General features: G+C 42.7%; 1 protein-coding gene across 1 annotated transcript; it reads right to left on the bottom strand.

The window, feature by feature from the left end:
- Positions 1-9,527: 9,527 nt before the first annotated feature.
- LOC143693508 (uncharacterized) lies at positions 9,528-14,480 on the bottom strand. The gene is made up of 2 exons (XM_077174779.1): positions 14,412-14,480; positions 9,528-11,068 (listed from the first exon to the last, which is right to left on the bottom strand). Exon 2 carries the CDS (start codon positions 11,020-11,022, stop codon positions 9,730-9,732), a length of 1,293 nt encoding a protein of 430 aa, XP_077030894.1. The 5' UTR covers positions 11,023-11,068; positions 14,412-14,480; the 3' UTR covers positions 9,528-9,729.
- Positions 14,481-17,190: the final 2,710 nt, after the last annotated feature.

Genomic DNA, 17,190 nt, shown 5'->3' with positions numbered 1-17,190 from the left:
CCTCCCATTAGACACTCATACACATTGATGAGGTTCCCTCTCAGTTGTCTCTTCTCAAGGCTGACCAGGCCCAGCTCCTTCAGCCTATCCTTGTAAGAGAGATGCTCCATTCCCCTGATCATCTTTGTTGCCATCCACTGGACCTGCTCCAGGAGCTCTGTGTCTCTCTTGCACTGAGGAGCCCAGAACAGGACACAGCACTCCAGATGTGCCTCAGTGGGGCTGAGTAGAGGGGCAGGATCACATCCCTAGACCTGCTGGCAATGCTCTTCCTAACGCACTCCAGGATAACATTGGCCTTCTGGCTACAAGGGCACTGCTGGCTCATGAACAGCTGGTTGCCTGCCATTGTGCACACAATCACCACCAGTGTCAAAACACCTTCCCCCCGACTCCTGCCAAGTTCTTGGCCTTAAATTCACTCACAGTTTTTCTCTACCTCCTAGCCACCCAGCAGTCCAGGGGTACTGGTTGGCATCAGTTCTTCACATGTTGTCTTTTCCCCTCCTTAGAGGGAGCACTCCTCAGACTCTGCCCCTGATCCCCTGTAGAGTCTCTTTCTTGGGAGATAATCCTCCATGAACTTCTCCAATTTGGTTCTTCCCATGGGCTGCAGTTCTTCACAAACTGCTCCAGCATGGGACTTCTCCACAGGGTTCAGTCCTTCAGGAATAGATTGCTCCAGCATGGGTTCCCTGTGTGATAGCGAGTCCTTGCAGCAAACCTGCTTCAGTGTGAGCTCTGCTCTCCATGGGTCCACAGGTCCTGCCAAGATCCTGCTAAACTGCAGCATTCCCACAGTCACAGCCTCCTTCAGACAGCTGTCTGGTCTGGTGTGTGGGCTGTGGGCTTCAGGTGCATCTCTACTCCAGCATGGACCTCCATGAGCTGCAGGGGCACAGCTCCCTCTCCATGTGTGAGAGACTGAAATATGAAAGGTTAATGTCTCAAACAATTGGCCAATTGCAAAAGCAGCAGGTGCTTTGCTGAGGCCAGGTTTTTACCCTCCAATCAAAGGAGAGGAGGAGAGTTCTTAGGTGTTTTATTGCAAAACCTCTTACCTGCCTAAGAACAGCCCTGGTGCAGAAGAGCTCCACCACCAGAGGATGGAAACCAAACGTTTAGCAGCAAGCTGGATTTTGAGTCAGATGGGTGAGAATGCTGATAAGAAGCAGATCCTGCAGAGGTGGGATAATGCTTTTTACTATGCCAGTATCCTCCCTTACACAATAGGCTCTGGTGTCCTCTGAGAAAAGTATCAGGACATTCACATGTTGGCCTGAAGATGTTCATCCCTTCTGATGGGCCATAACTGACTTAACGAGGCTGTCATGGCCTAGTGTCTAGGTCACATCCTAGAAGGTGTCATAAATCAGATGAATTTCTGGGGCTTCCACCAAAAGATTGTGCATGATCCACAGTGTTGCATAACAGTGTAAAACTCTCATCCTCAGGGGAAGAATGTGGGCGTTCTCACCTGAACCTGAACATATATTTACCCATAGAAATTTGTGCTCCTCTTTTCGACTGCACTTGCTTAGTTATTTTGGGTTTTTTCCGCCCTCTTCCTGACTGTATTTTCTTAGAGGCACCACCACTGTTCCTGATGAACTCAGTCTTGGACAGTGTCAAACCAATCTTGAAGCCAGCTGGCATTGGCTCTATCAGATGTAGGGGAAGTTTCTAGCAGCTTTTCACAAAAACCACCCCCGTAGCTTCCCCCTGCTACATTTCTACACAAACCCAATTCACACAACTATCTATGGATTAAATTTTAATTAAGGTCCTCTTCACCTAGAAAAAAATTAGTGTTTAATTTAATCATTTAAATTTGCAATATTCAGAAAAGAAGCTTAAATTAGTCCTGTTCTCTGATTCATCTCCCATGACTAGGTATTATAAAATATCTAGGCAGATCTGGAAAGAGGTGGCAGAATCTCCTCCCATGTGATTATCCCAGCCTTTAAAAGAAACGTGCTTTCTTTATCATATTTTCTTTTTGCAAAGAGGATGTAATACCCAAGAAATAACAATGCATAATAAATCACTCTACTCTTGTATGTACTTGTGTGTGCATACACATATATATATGTGCATATACATTTAATGAAATTGATTATAGAATAGACAATTCATTGTCACCAGAAAATTCATTGTCACCACAAAACAGAAAAAAACAAGCCCAGACAAGGTTATCTAGGAAAATCTGTTGACCAAAAAAAAAAGACTTAAACAAGATAAACTAAGGTTATGAATTAATAGGATTGAATATCAAAAAGGTTACAGGTCACTGTATTCAGAACAGCATATGAGAAATTTAGCTGAAGATGGATTCATAGCTGAACTGAATTAATTATATGAAAATAAAATAATGTAGATCTTAAGAACAGGAAGCAAGATCCATCGGTTATCTATCAGAGCTGATTGAGTGGTTCCAAATATTTAGACTCCATTATTTGTATCAAATCTAAGAATGTGGTAAATAAAGTATATTATAACTAAAAGGGAAAGGTTATACTGTTCTTAGAACCTCAAGATCTTGAAGTTTATTAAATATCTTCTAATGAACTGTCAGTGAGTTGCAGGAAACCTGATCTAAATCTTATTTACTGATATTTTCTCCACATAATTTAATGGATGGCGAACTTAGCCCAAAATTCTTAATAAAATCTGTACATGAGTTGTTTATACAGAATATGCTGCTTCAAAACTGTTAAGTTTACCTTCATTTAAAAACTGTATTAAGATCATAGTTGGAAACCAAGGCACAAACTAATGAGACAGATTTGTGAATTCTTGAAAGGCATGAAAAGAAAAAGAATCATGACACAAAAATATTTTGCTTGCCTTCTGTTTTGGTTGAAAGGAACATCCAGGGATGACTGTGTGTTCTCACAAATGACTGCATCAAAAGTATTCAATGCTTTTTTCTTCATAATATATCTAATAAAATACGCATCTATTTTAAAGATTTGTAAGCTTCACATAGGTATCGAGAACACAGAAAAAGCAAATGGAAAGTTTGTAGGACTTGGTAAGCAAGTTTAAACGAGCAATAAAAACATCGATAGTGAGAAATGTTTACTAAGTTCTTCATCTTTATACAGTTCAGTATCTCTTTCTGCATGACAGGTAGAAAATATTCTCATTAATACTGTCCTGCTCCTTTTCCCAAATTCTTTTTACCTGGTTTCCTTAACAGTTTTCAACAACATGAAGGAATGAATTCTTCAAATCAAGCATGCACAAGGAAACAATCTTCAAAGAAGCTTTTACCAGAAACTTTCTATTTTACTTTCTACTCCTACGGCATGTACTGCAACAGTTGAATTTTTTCCTTCAGAAAATTCTAGTGTGATAAGGAGAGAGGGGGAAGAGGGTTTGGGGTGAGGGGAGGAAGCTTTGTCAAGGAGTAACTTCTCTGGAAGTCCTTTAATTAGCACTATTTATCAGGTCCAGGGTGAATTCCTGATCAGAAGCAGTGAAAGGCTTATTCTTTAATTGGTAATCGATTAATGTAGTAGAAACAGCATTTAGTCACTATTACATGTCAGTAAGATCTTCAACATTGCAGGTATTTTACCCTGCAAAACATATATCTATATATATATATATATATATAGATATATATATATACACATTTCCACAACGCGCCACAGATCACAAGGAATATAAATGAACTATACAGGACTCACACAGAGCAAGATACAACATACCTAAATGGATATAATTTTGTTTGTCTAAATATCCATGTCTACAAGTAAAGTATAAGTTTAGTTAACCTAATATCATCATAAATTCTTGTGCTAGTGTCTTTCTGCATGATTCTGCATTCATTGTGCCAAAGAGAAGTTTGAGAGTTTGTTGCATGTGATAGAAACAATTGGTGTTGGATTTTTTATTAATAAAAGTATTTCCACAGGCATTAGTCACAAAAAAAAACTGGGAAATTGAGTTGTGCCATGGCCTCCTTTTGTTTGAATGTAATTTTTAATTCTTCAAAAAAAAAATAAAAATCAAGAAATCTGAACATGGAAGTGCAAATCACTAGAAATTCAAATCTCTGAGATAGACCACTCTTATTCTTCTAGCATATTTATATGAAAAAATAAAAAAAGAATCACCAAAATAAACCAAACCAAAATTGCTTGCTTTAAACTCATATATAGACAATAAATAAACTTGGACACTCGTAAAAACTTGACCCAAAAACTGAAACAATGGTGATAACAATTGTATCCTAGAATTGAAACTAGACACCAAGACCCTTGGAAATGGTGCATGGATCATTTCCATTTTCATCTTAGCAGGCTTCCCACAATGGATGCAGTTTTCTAACACCTGTCTAAATGTGTATACAACTGTACAAATGTGTATACTGAGCTGATAAACACTGGCCATAGTTTCAATATGTACTGAAGTTTCTGGCTCAGCTCTCATACAACAAGGATCATAACTAACCTTTTCTATTGCTCTGGAAAAGTTGGAGGGCCAGTCCTCAAACTCGTAATTATGTCATCACCCAGATATTCATCACCTACTATTTAAAGACATGTCAGAATTACACTTTTCATGTGGATAAGCCACCACTTTCTACACAGACCAGACCTGTCTGGTTGTTCTCTGCCCTCAGAGCTGAGCACCCTGGCCTTGTCTCTGAGTTATGACATTGTCTGGGTGCCCAAAACCCTTGCTTGAGTTTTGATGTGAGAAGAACTATCTGTAGCCTCCTGACAGCTGTTTCACAAAATACAAAATATATGCTATAAAATATTGGAAAGCATCTCTGAAGTTCACCTAGTACAACTTCATGCTCAAAGAATGCTGACTTCAATGATACATCAGGTTGTTCAGATGCTTATCCAGACAAGTTTTCACAATTTCTAACTCTGGGGATTTTGTAACCTCTTGGATGACTTTTAGCACCATCATTTAAATGCATTGCAACTTTATGAGTTTAAGATTGGCCAACAGAACAAAAATATGTTGGAAGTTCCCAAAAATATAGTAAGCTTCTTCAGGAAGGGTAAGGATAATTTTTGAAACTGCATCTTAAGGAAAACCTATATTATTCTCTGTTCTCTTTGATGAACCCATAGCAAAAGAATATAATGCAAACAAACAACCAAATCAAAAATTAGGAGGACTGAAAAAGACTAGAACTTAAACTATGCATCTTTATTTTATGGAGAAATGTAAATAAAATATATTTTAAATGTTATGGGGTTTTAAACAAAACAAACAAACAAAAAAACAACAGAAATCCCCCAAAACCCTAGAACTCCAAAAACTAAAATCAATAGCATAGACTGGATTTAATAGAAGAAATCAGAGTTTTAGAAACTATAGATTAGAGAAGTGATTTGTTAAAATACATTGTTAGAGTATTCTTGAAGATCTGTTTAGCAGTAATTTTTTTATATAGAGGAAGTTGACAACTGAATTAGAAATTACCACAATGAAACAAACCTATATTTTCACCAATTAAGACAAAAGTTCTGGTTCCTGTATATCATGGTTTTCTGATACTGGAGAAGATCTACTAAGTCCCTTTTAATTTTCCATTTCTTTCCTCAGCTGCAATTAGTATTTGAAAAAATACTTTTTCTCTGTATAAGGCTCTCCTTTTTGCTGCAATGGACTCTTTTGTTATTGTTACCAGTAAAGAAGAGATATGTCAATAAACAGTCAGAATAAAATAAATAAGAGATTACTTCACCTCAGACAATTATTTAGTGGTGCTTTTCACTCCAGATATGCCAAAGACCCAGATTTGTCTGTCACACATGTTGTTTTGGCCTTTCTAAATACATTGTTTTAATACCCAGATGAGAATTAAACAATTACAGATTCACATGAGTGTTCCTTTGGAATTTGTACTGCTTCAGCTCTTGGTTATCTTTCAAATCCCTAGTAATACACATATCTGCCTGACAGCTTACAGAATTCTTTTGGGATACACAGAGAAAAGCAGGAACGGATGATGAGGATTCAATCAACACAGATGCATTAGGATCAGACAGAATACCAGAACATTCTAAGGTCTATCCAAGAATTTTCAAGTATTGGCATATAGTGATCTCAACAATTGACTTTGGAAGGGTATTTCAGATCTTACCCTATTAATCAAATAGAAATTTCAGGGGATTACAAAAGAGAGACAGAAAAGATTTATAGACTGGCAATTCAGATTTTTGCCTACTACGATATTTTCTAACTCCATGCAAAATCTACCCTTAAAGAGACATCACTATCTCCCCACTGCCAAGTGTTCCCAAGTGTACAAATTTTCTTTTCCTTTTTATTTGTTATTCCACTATTCTACAAAATGATCAGTCCCTATACATCATAACAGCCTTCAAATATTTGTAGAATGTCATGACCTACTTTTTCATCATCTACCTGTTAAAATTAGTTCTTTTAATCTTTACACAGAAGTCCATATATTTCTCCTGTTCTTTCTAGTTACTTTCTAAGACATAGTACATTAGGCTAGAAGAAGATTTTACCATTTTCCCATTTCTTACTCTAGGCTAATAATATTCATAGCTATCATACTAACAAATGTTCAAACTTATAGAAACATAGAATCATTAAGGTCAGAAAAGACCTTCAAGATCGATGAAGTTCGACCATTAACCCAGCAGCATCAAGTCCACCAATAAACTACAACGCTAAAGGCCATGTGTACAAGTCTTTTAAATACCTTCAGGGATGGTGACTCAACCACTTCCTTTGGAAGCCTGTTCCAATGTTTGACAACCCTTTCAGTGAAGAAATTTTTCCTAATATCCAAAATCCTGGCACAACTTGAAGCCATTACCTCCTGTCCTGTTGCTTGTTACTTGCGAGACAAGACTGATCCCCAGCTCACTACAACCTCCTCTCAGGTTATCTGTAGGAGCAAGTGATAAGGTCTTCTCTGAGATGCCTTTTCTCCAGGCTAAACAACCCCAGCTTCCTCAGCCCCTCCTCATAGAGCTCCTCTCTAGACCCTTCACCAGCATTGTTGCCTTTCTCTGAACACACTCCAGAGCCTCAATGTCCTTCTGCTAGTGAGGGACCCAGAACTGAACACAAGATTTAAGGTGTAGCATCGCCAGTACCAAGTACAGAGGGACAGAAACTTTCCTAGTCCTGTTGGCCACACCTTTTTTGTTACAGGCTAGGATACCACTGGCCTTCTTGGTCACATGGACACACTCTGGATCATGTTCAGCAGACTGTTGACCAGCACCACCAGCTCCTTTTCCACCAGGCAGCTTTCCAGACACTCTGTCCCCAGCCTGAACCACTGCAGGGCATTGTTGTGACCAAGTGCTGGACCTGGCACTTGGCCTTGTTCAACCTCATTTTGTTGGCCTTGGCCCATCAATCCAGTGTGTCCAGGAGCCTTCCTGCCCTCCAGAAGATCAATGCCCCCACCCACTTTGGTGTCTTCAGCAAGCTGCCTGTCATTAACCACTTTCCTTTGGATAATGGGGGCTTTATTCTGCTCCCTGTCCCTCTCTTCTAACTCAATGAGATCAACACCTGGAGAACAACTGCTCTTACTGTTAAAGACTGGTGCAAAGAAGACAATAAGTACTTCAGCCTTTTCTTCATCCTTTGTCACTATGTTTCCGTGTTACATATTTAGGTATTGGACTAGAGAAAGATTCAGTACAGAAATTCTTGGAGTCTAGTAATAAAAGGATATATTGTAGTATAAATCAGCTAAAAGTAGTTCCAACTGAGCCACTACAAAAAAAAAAGACTACTAAAAAATCTGAAAGAGAAAAAAGTAAGTTAAAGCAACAGAATTTAAAAGAAAAATTAAATCTTGGGGGGGGAAATCACTTTGTATTAGGAAAGTTAACAGAGAACTTATTTTTAACATAAAACCTTATTTTAACGTTAAGCTTGTAAAAATTAGCCCTCCCGAAAACATCCACACACAAACATCCACACACATACAAAAAAATTCTTCTACTAGTAATTTGAAATTGCTGAACAATTCTTCATGAAAATATTTAGAAAGACAGAGCTATGCAGAAAAAAAACCCCAAAAAACCAAAAAACCCAAACAACAGAACCCAATGCAATTTGCTGCAGTAAAATATTAAAATAAAAAAAACAAAATTGTAAAACCCAGAAACCATTGCAGGAACTGAATTTGTCTGTCTAGGAATATGAGGCAAAAATTCCATAAACATAGTAGCATTCAATGAGAGAGGAAAAGACTCACAAAAAATTCCAGTTCACATAGTGTATTTCATAATATGTTTGGTTCCAATAGAAAAATGAAAACAAAGCTGTAATTTTTTATGCATTCTCAAACATCCATATCCCCATTTTACTAGCTCATCTTCTGTCGTTCTTTACAGTCTCATCTAACCTAGTCTATGTAAAGGTGATTGTTTTAATTCCATAATCAAATGTCCACTATTCATTCATTTTGACTCGTCTTTCTTTCTATATAAATTTTGATTTTTGCACTCAGGTTTGGAAAATAATTTCTTAACTATTATAATTCAATAACATATCAACAGAATGTTTGGGGAAAGTGGACCATTATTTAACATATCACTCCAAAAAGAACAGGCAGGATGAAAGGCAGAAAAATCTTTCTATCTTATGATGTTAGTTTTTTTAGCTCCAAGAAATTTAGATTTGTATAAAAGGTGTCCTTACAATTTTCTCAGTACTAGCTTTACAAAACCCCATACTATACATGACCTGCTGCAAAGCTTTCCTTAATGCCAAAGATTCATGCTTTCTTAAAGATGAGAATATTTTAACACAGTGAGTAGTTTCTTTGTACTTTGACTTAAATTCCGTAGTTCTGTTTTCTATGTTTGATACAAAAGAAATATTTAAATTCATTTCAGTTCCACAGGAAGAAAATCAAAATGTATCATTAAAAAAAAGAACTTGTATCAATAGGAAAATGTGACCAGACACTGATTTTCAGGCCATTTAAAATATGTTTTCCAAGCATAGTAAGTACTCTGCTCATGGACTGTCCCAGTTTCTCTGCAAGCCTCTCAAGTCCCTGGGCCTTACCCGGGTCGGCAGAGAGTGGGGGGGGTAGCCCCACCACGGCCGACTGCAGGGAGACACTCTCTGTGCCCCGAGGGTGCTGAGGGCACTCAGGCTGGTTGCCTTCGTTGCAGCAGAGACGACCGAGACGTCGGTGGAAGAGGAAAGGGGCCGACTCCCAGCAGGGGATATTCCAAGGTTTTATTAAGGAGTCCCGAGCGAGCTCCTATACCTCAGGGGGTCCTCCTGCCGAGAGCACTGGGGGACGTTTGGAGCTTACATTTAAAGGGGGGAGGAAACTAACATAGATAAAATCCTACTGACCAATAGGTATCTCTGGGGGATGGGTGCTGGGGGGATAGACATACAAAACGGCGTATGGGGCAGGACTTGGGGGGTTGACCCTTGGCCCCTGGCTAATCACTCGACAACTTGGACCGAAACTTCTAGGTAGGGGGCTGGGATGTCGAGGTGACTGGCAGAGAGCCAGGGTGGGGGTTTTGGAGATCTTATCCCGGGAAAGGGATAACACAAGTAGAGGGAAAAGGAGGGGGGGGGGTACAGACCATTTGGGAAAAACATGGGGATACAAAACCAACTACTTCAAAGTATTACAAAATATAAGAACGCACTACAACATCTCCCTCTTTTCGTTTAAATAAAAAAAGGAAGAGGCACCTAAACATTAGATTTCAGCTCGGAGTGCTATCAATCATCAGCAAACCAAGGCTGTTTTGTAAATTCTGCAGAGGTTTCTGTCCCTTCCTCAGAAGAGGTGGGAACAGTCACCTGATTGACCTCTAAAGGGGAAATAGCCTTCGAGATCAGTTTGGTCACAATGCTCTTGATGATCCCAAAACTGATCAAAATAACAAGAAGAACAAACAAAACTAAAAATACAGATTTCAAAATGGATTTGACCCAGCCCGAGAGTCCCCATCCCTGAAAGAGTCCATCCATCCAGTCCGCTGTTTCTTGCTTGATGTCTTGGACCATTTGTTGCATCTTTCCGATGATTTTGTGGACATTTTCAGCTTTGGATGACAGATTCAGGCAACAGAGACCTTCAAACTCCTCACAACGATGGTTATGTAGCAAGAGGAGAAAATCAATTGCAGCCCGATTTTGTAGGGTGGCTTTCCTTGTTGTTTCATCGTCTGCCAGGAGGTCTGAAAGTGCAGCTGATGTAATATTGGCCTGTTTAGCAACCCAACACTCTAGATGTGATAATTCGCCTAGAGCTTTGGCTGCAGACACCCATGGCAAAAACACGGTGATCGCAACTCCTTTTGGTTTGGACCAATGTACAATTTCAGAATCGCAATTTGGGTCCAGATTCCTTAAATCTCTCTTTTTGCGGGCCGAATTGCGGGTGTTGGTTTTGGTTCGCCAATCCATAATTTGGGTTTTGTTGGGTGTAAACAGGCTCAGCTTTCCAATGGTGCATGGACCTCCGATTAGACAAGAGGGGATGCCTGCCCATGCCCTGTCCCCGCAAATGAGGAAAAACCCCTTAGGAAGGGCACGGGGCTTATTATCAGGGGTAGAAGGTATTCCTACTTGGGAAATTTTCTTACACCAAATTTTTGCTGTATAGTTCACTTTAAACTGTTTGACTTCATGGTACAAATCTACTTGATCTTTTGGTGTAAACGTAAACTGAACACAATAGAATGCCTTGGCAGAACCAAGGAGTTCAAATTCTTGGGGTTCTTTTTCTGCTACCGCTTGTCTATCAATTAATTTTGACCAAGGGGATAACGGATTATATACTGGGGGAAGGGGAGCAGCTAATGTTGGCGGAAACTCATCATATTTAGATGGGATCCCCACAAGGCAAGTGGACATCGGGTCAGACACAGAAGAGGTGGACAGGCAAATGTGGTCTTGGTTGAGGACTCTGGCGAGGGTGGTCCACACATTTGCTTGGGGCTGCGGAACAATCCACATCTGACTTGGATGGACGGCTGTCAACAGAAGCAACGGAAGGATGGGGCTCATTCTGATGACACCAGGGCTGAGTTCAGATCAAAGGAAAACACTAAAACTGAAAATAAAAAATGTTAGGGATGAGGTCCAGGTAACAACAATTTAACTTTAAAGAGTCTGACGGCGCTTCCTCCTCCAGCAGGCACTGGCTACCTGTGTTGCAGCTTTGTCCTTTGACACCTTAGGAATGTACGGTCTCACCCACCTGGAGGGGATCCATCTCAAGCCTGAGGGAGTGGATACGCACGCATACCCCCTACCCCAGACTACGAGCTCATGGGGCCCCTCTATTTTCCAAGTTTCAGGGTCCTTTATGAGGACTGGCGGACGCACTTTTAATTTGTGCTGACTGTTCTCGTTAAAATGTCTTACAATAGGTGGGTTAAGGTTTTCAAAGGTACAGTTCAAAAAGTTCAGTGTGAACAGCGCTTTGGACAGCTGGATTTGAGGGGTCTCTGTTTTCATCACTTCACGTTGTCGGTGAAGAACCTTTTTTAGATTCTGATGGGCTCTCTCCACCACAGCTTGACCTGTCGGGGAATAGGGGATGCCTGTTTTGTGTTCTATTCCCCATTGCTGCAGGAAGCTCTGAAGGTCTTTGGACTTGTACGCTGGGCCATTGTCTGTTTTGATGACCTTAGGGATTCCTAATGTGGAAAAGGCTTGCATGAAATGCTTCTTTACCTCACTGGCTTTCTCCCCTGTGTGGGCCGAAGCATAGATGGCACCAGAAAAGGTATCCACGGAGACATGGACATATTTAAATCTGCCAAATGATGGGATGTGGGTTACATCTGTCTGCCACACTTCGCAGCTCTGCAAGCCCCTAGGGTTTGCACCTGCACTTAAGGTAGGTAGTGACTGATTTTGACAAGAAGGGCAGGTGGCTACGATGGCTTGGGCTTGTTTGTGCTTTAGATGGAATTGTCGAACCAAGGCAGGTGCATTCTGATGAAAAAATTGATGACTGATCTTTGCTTGTTGGAATACCTCTGGGAGCGGGGCCATCTTGGCTGTAGCCGCAAGGGCATCAGCTTTCCGGTTACCTTCTGCAATGAACCCCGGCAGGTCTGTGTGTGACCTAACATGCATTACATAAAATGGGTGTTCTCGGCCAGAAATAATTCTTACTAACTTAGAAAGTAATTCATATAAAGGAATGTTGGAAACTTCTTGCAACACAGCATTCTCTGCCCTAGACACTACACCTGCAACATAAGCTGAATCAGTAACTACATTTAAAGGCTCAGGAAACTTCTCAAAAGCTCTGACTACAGCGGCCAATTCAGCAATTTGGGGTGATCCTTCCACCTTGGCAATATCTGCTTCCCACTGTTGAGTTTGGGGATCTTTCCAAGTTACCACTGACTTGTGAGATGCACCAGACGCGTCAGTAAAAACTGTCAGTGCTTTTAGAGGTGTCCTGCTCTGAATACTTGTCAGTGATAATGAAAACTGAACATCTGAGTTGAAAATTTTGTGGGCCGGTCTGTGAATTGAAATTTGGCCTGTGTAGCTATCTAGGGCTAATTGCAAGGCTTCATTCTCTTGATAAAATTGCTCTAGCATTGCTTGAGACAGATGGCCTGATTTCAGGTTTAAGGAAATGTAAATGCAGTCAAAGTCACACCCTGCCAATTCTCTGATCCGTATCCTTGCTTTCCGGATCAATTCTGCCATCAGCTCTTGTGGCATTGTCATCCTTTTTGACCTGTTGTGACTGAGAAAGACCCACTCTATAATTAAGAGGGGATCTTTCTTGACCTGGTCCTTTTTCTTTGCCTGGACAGTTTCCCACTGAAAAATCATACCATGGAGGTGTGGCAATTTGCCTAGAATGATAAATTTGAAGGGGAGACCCTGCTGGCACCTGTGGGCCTGCCTAGTAGACATGATTTCCTGAACTTTCTCCAGTGCGGTTTTCGCTTCCTGGGTGAGGGTCCTAGGAGCACTAAGGTCATCTCCCCCTTTTAACAAATTGAAAAGGGGGGCTAGGTCTTCGGTGGAAATGCCTAGCCAAGGTCTCACCCAATTTAAGGATCCACAAAGTTGATGGAGATCCGCTAAGGTTTTGATATCGTGTTTGATAGTCAATTTTTGCGGCACAATGGTCCGCTTTCCAATTTCAAGGCCCAGGTACTTCCAAGGTGGCATCTTTTGAATCTTTTCTTCTTGGAGCTCGAACCCTGCAGCAACCAATGCATTGATTGTCAGGTCAAGTGTGTGAGTAAGCATGTCATCACTTGGGGCACACACCAGGATGTCATCCATGTAGTGCAGGATGATGGAATCTCCTGCAGCTTCACGGACTGGAGACAACAAGGAAGAGACATACCTCTGGCAAATCACAGGACTGACTTTTAGTCCCTGAGGGAGGGTCGTCCAATGGTATCTCTTCATTGGGGCCTCCAGGTTAATGGTGGGAACCGAGAAGGCAAAACGCGGAGCATCGTCAGGATGTAGGGGAATGTGAAAAAAACAATCTTTGATGTCAATGACAGCTAAAGACCAATTTTGTGGAAGCATGCTGGGTGAGGGCATCCCTGGTTGTAGGGACCCCATGTCCTCAATAACGTTGTTGATTTGACGGAGGTCATGGAGTAGTCTCCACTTGTCTTTGTTTGGTTTTTTAATGACAAAGACAGGCGAATTCCACGGCGACGTGGTTTCCACAATGTGACCTTTTTCTAACTGTTCTTGTACAAGTTCTTCAAGCGCCTTTAATTTGGTTTTATTGAGCGGCCACTGAACTACCCTTATTGGAGTATCAGTTTTCCAAATCAATTTTTGGGCGTGGCGCACCTCAGCGACCGCTCCCCGAAAAACCTGCGGGTTTTCTGGGATGTCAATTGTGGTTCCCCATTGAACCATTAAATCTCTGCCCCAGAGGGGCTCTGTGTAGTCTAAGACAAACGGGCGAATGGAAGCTATTTTGCCATTGGGTCCCTCAATTTGAACAACGTTTTTTGACTGTCTTGCCAATTGAATTCCCCCTACACCTTGCACGTGTCCTGCTACGTTTTGCAATTCCCAGTGTGATGGCCACTCTTTAGATGGAATAATCGTGACATCTGCTCCAGTATCTAAAAGTCCTTGTATGGACTTGTACTCGCCACCACGGTGTAAGCCACATGATAGCTTGGGTTTTTCTCTTCCCAATACCTGAGTCCAGCAGACATTGGGACGGAGTTTACCTCTGAGGGTGTTTGCTTGCTCCTGGTCCCATGGAGGCTCAGGTACTGGGATGGCTTGGGCTATGATTTGGCCTTTGGGCAAGTACACGGGTGGATGAGTACAGTGAAGCCATATGACAAATTGTTTCGGGTCTGATGATATGAGACCCGGAGGAATAATAATTTCTTGGGGTGTGTGTTTTGTGTCCCCAAGGACGACATACTTACTGTGACGCTTCTGGCAAAGCTGTGTCCAAGTACCTGGTTGTTCAGGGTTAACAGATATGAAATGCCAGTTAGTGTCTCTGAGATGGAGAGGTTCTGTCAACGCCAGCCTGTAAGGATTATGTGAAGAGTCAGTGGTTAAAATTGGTCTGGGATTATTCCAATGAAATGAATGTTCTGTTTTGTTTAAAGCCAGTGCCTCGCTTGGCACCGATACATCTTTTACACTAGATTTCTTTTCCCTCCCCCGTACTTGAATTGAGCCCACCCTATTTTTGTCATAGCGCTGGGGAAAGGAGCGCTCTTTACTCAGTTTTTTGAGAGGTGGTCCTTTGGGGGATTCTGGTTTTTAAGCATATTGTATTTAAAATCTAAAAACTGCTTTTTCAGAGGGCAGCCAGGCATCCAATGCCCCAACTTCCCACAAAGATGGCAAGGTCTATTAGAGCTGGAGATTCTCTCTTGTGGTCTCATGACATGCTGGAGCTGGCTGGTAAATGGTGGCTCAGGGGTTTCCACTGCAGCAATCCTCCTCTGTGGTTTTGGTCTCTCGTCGGTGTCAGCCAGGGTGATGGTAACTTTCTTCTCACACACTTCAAGCATGGCCTGCAGCGTAGGCGTTGGGTCAAGAGGCAGGCTGAGGATAGCAGCTTTGCACTTCTCATTGGCATTTTCTTTAGCAATTTCGGTGAGGATTTCCATCCTGGCTCCTTCATTCTGAACTTGCAATTCAACAGCTTTTCTCAACCTTTCCACAAAACTCAAAAAGGACTCAAATGGAGATTGTGTTATTTTCAAATAATTTTCAATTGGAATACTAGGACGAAGCCCAAAGAAAGCTTTCTCAGCTGCTCTAGCACTTTCTCTGAAAGCCCTTGTGGGAATGCTTTCTGCCTGGATCACGGCGTTTTCCCAACCCCCCTGTCCACAGAGATGATCGAGGGATAACATATTACCATAAACATCACGAGCAGTAGCTTCATCAGCCCACAGAGCTGGTAAAATTGCTCTCAATCCTTTTTGCCATGCAACCTCCCACAAGAGATATTCAGAAGAGGATAACAGGCAGGAAAAAAGGTGTTTTATATCAGCAGGGGTTAGAATGTGAGCGAATAATGTAGCTTTAAGGAGCCCTCTAAAATATTCACTTGATCTCCCAAAATCTTTTTGGGCTTTGGCTAGTTCTTTAACAGAATCAACAGAAAGGGGGCTATAATTTGGCTGGAATGCCCCATTGAAATCAGGGATATATGAGACAGGGGCAGCAGAAAAGGACGGTGCTGTTTCCGGGTTCTGACTCCCGGCGACAGCGTCTCTTATTACACTGGTCTGAGGGCCGGAGGGCGGGCCGTGGGGGGGGCGGAGGGAGCCCGCGGCGGGCGGGCAGAGCTCTGAGGGGGCGGGGCCGGCCAGGGCCAGGGCAGGAGGGGCGGCCGGGGCCGGGGCGGGAGGAGCCGGGGGAGGGGCCGGGGGAGGAGACGGGGGAAGGGTGGGAGGGCGGGTTTCGGGGGCGGGGTGCTCCGAGCAGAATGGGTTGTTGGGAGAGCGAAAGGAATTCTGGGAAGGCGAGGAAACCACCATTGCCACGTGGTGTCCGCCATTATGGTCCGGGGAAGTTACCGGGCGCGTCTCAGGGGTACCAAGGCGGGCACTAAGGTTGTGAGACACGGTATTATAACTTGGGGAAGCAGGGGGGAGGGTAGGATTTCGGGAATTCAGGGCAGAAGTGTCCGGGTTGGAGATAGGAAGCCTCGGGGGGGGAGCAGGGGTTTGTGCAGGGGCTGGGAGTGGGGGAAGGGGGGTGGGGGAAGGAGAACCGAACTCGGAGGGCGGTAGATCGGGTTTTTGGGAAACAGAGATATTGAAACTGTTGCCAGATGGCTGTTCTTGCGTCTTTAAATTAAATTTTACAACATTTCTTATCTGCAGGGCTAAAAAAGCGAATTTTGACGGAGATATGTCTCCTGCTTTCCCTGCCTTCAATAATTCACTACCAATTTTGTCCCAAAAAGCCAAATCACTGAGACTTTCAGTGGACACGTCAGGGAAGTGAAGGAAAAGCCATCTGACGAACTGTTTAACATCTGTTTTTGAAAATCGGATTTTTTCACTCTTAAGAATGTTTAAAAGATGATAATAGACACCCTTGTGAGATACAGAAAGCCTAGCACCCATTTTGGCTCTGATTTTAAATTTGTATCTCAAATTTCAGCAACCCAGGTGGGGGGGGGGAGGAGAAAAGCCTACAGCTGGCAGTCTGCCCACAATAGAGAGAAAAGAAAAAAAACTTCAGCCCTCCGCGGCGGGGCTGAGAACAAAGGGCAGGGAAACACCCCCTCCCAAAGAGGGGAAAAACAAGAGAAGGGTAAAACTTACCAATCCAACTGCAGGAGAGGGGAACGAAAAAGCCTGGGTTGTTGATTTCCACCTAAAGCTGACTTCTTCGGGTACATAAGAAGCTCCCAGCTTCGTCCACAGGAGAGCAACTCACTAAAACGGAGTTTTTTCTTTCCTGAGGTAGCTTGCCGGCCGAAGGCTTATCGAACAGACTGAAAGAATGTCCGAGCCCCTTTCCGTGGGCTCCTGGAATGGTTCCAGAGCCCCACGGCTGGGCGCCAAGCTGTCCCAGTTTCTCTGCAAGCCTCTCAAGTCCCTGGGCCTTACCCGGGTCGGCAGAGAGTGGGGGGGGTAGCCCCACCACGGCCGACTGCAGGGAGACACTCTCTGTGCCCCGAGGGTGCTGAGGGCACTCAGGCTGGTTGCCTTCGTTGCAGCAGAGACG

Source organism: Agelaius phoeniceus, chromosome 3 (genome assembly GCF_051311805.1).
Source record: "Agelaius phoeniceus isolate bAgePho1 chromosome 3, bAgePho1.hap1, whole genome shotgun sequence".
Lineage (NCBI taxonomy): Eukaryota > Metazoa > Chordata > Aves > Passeriformes > Icteridae > Agelaius > Agelaius phoeniceus.
The sequence above is the reverse complement of the archived record's forward strand: the minus strand, read 5'-3'. Positions and strand labels throughout refer to the sequence as shown.

Excerpts from the sequence above, each read along its gene's own strand:
- LOC143693508 (XM_077174779.1), bottom strand. The coding sequence starts at position 11,022 with ATGAGCCCCATCCTTCCGTTGCTTCTGTTGACAGCCGTCCATCCAAGT.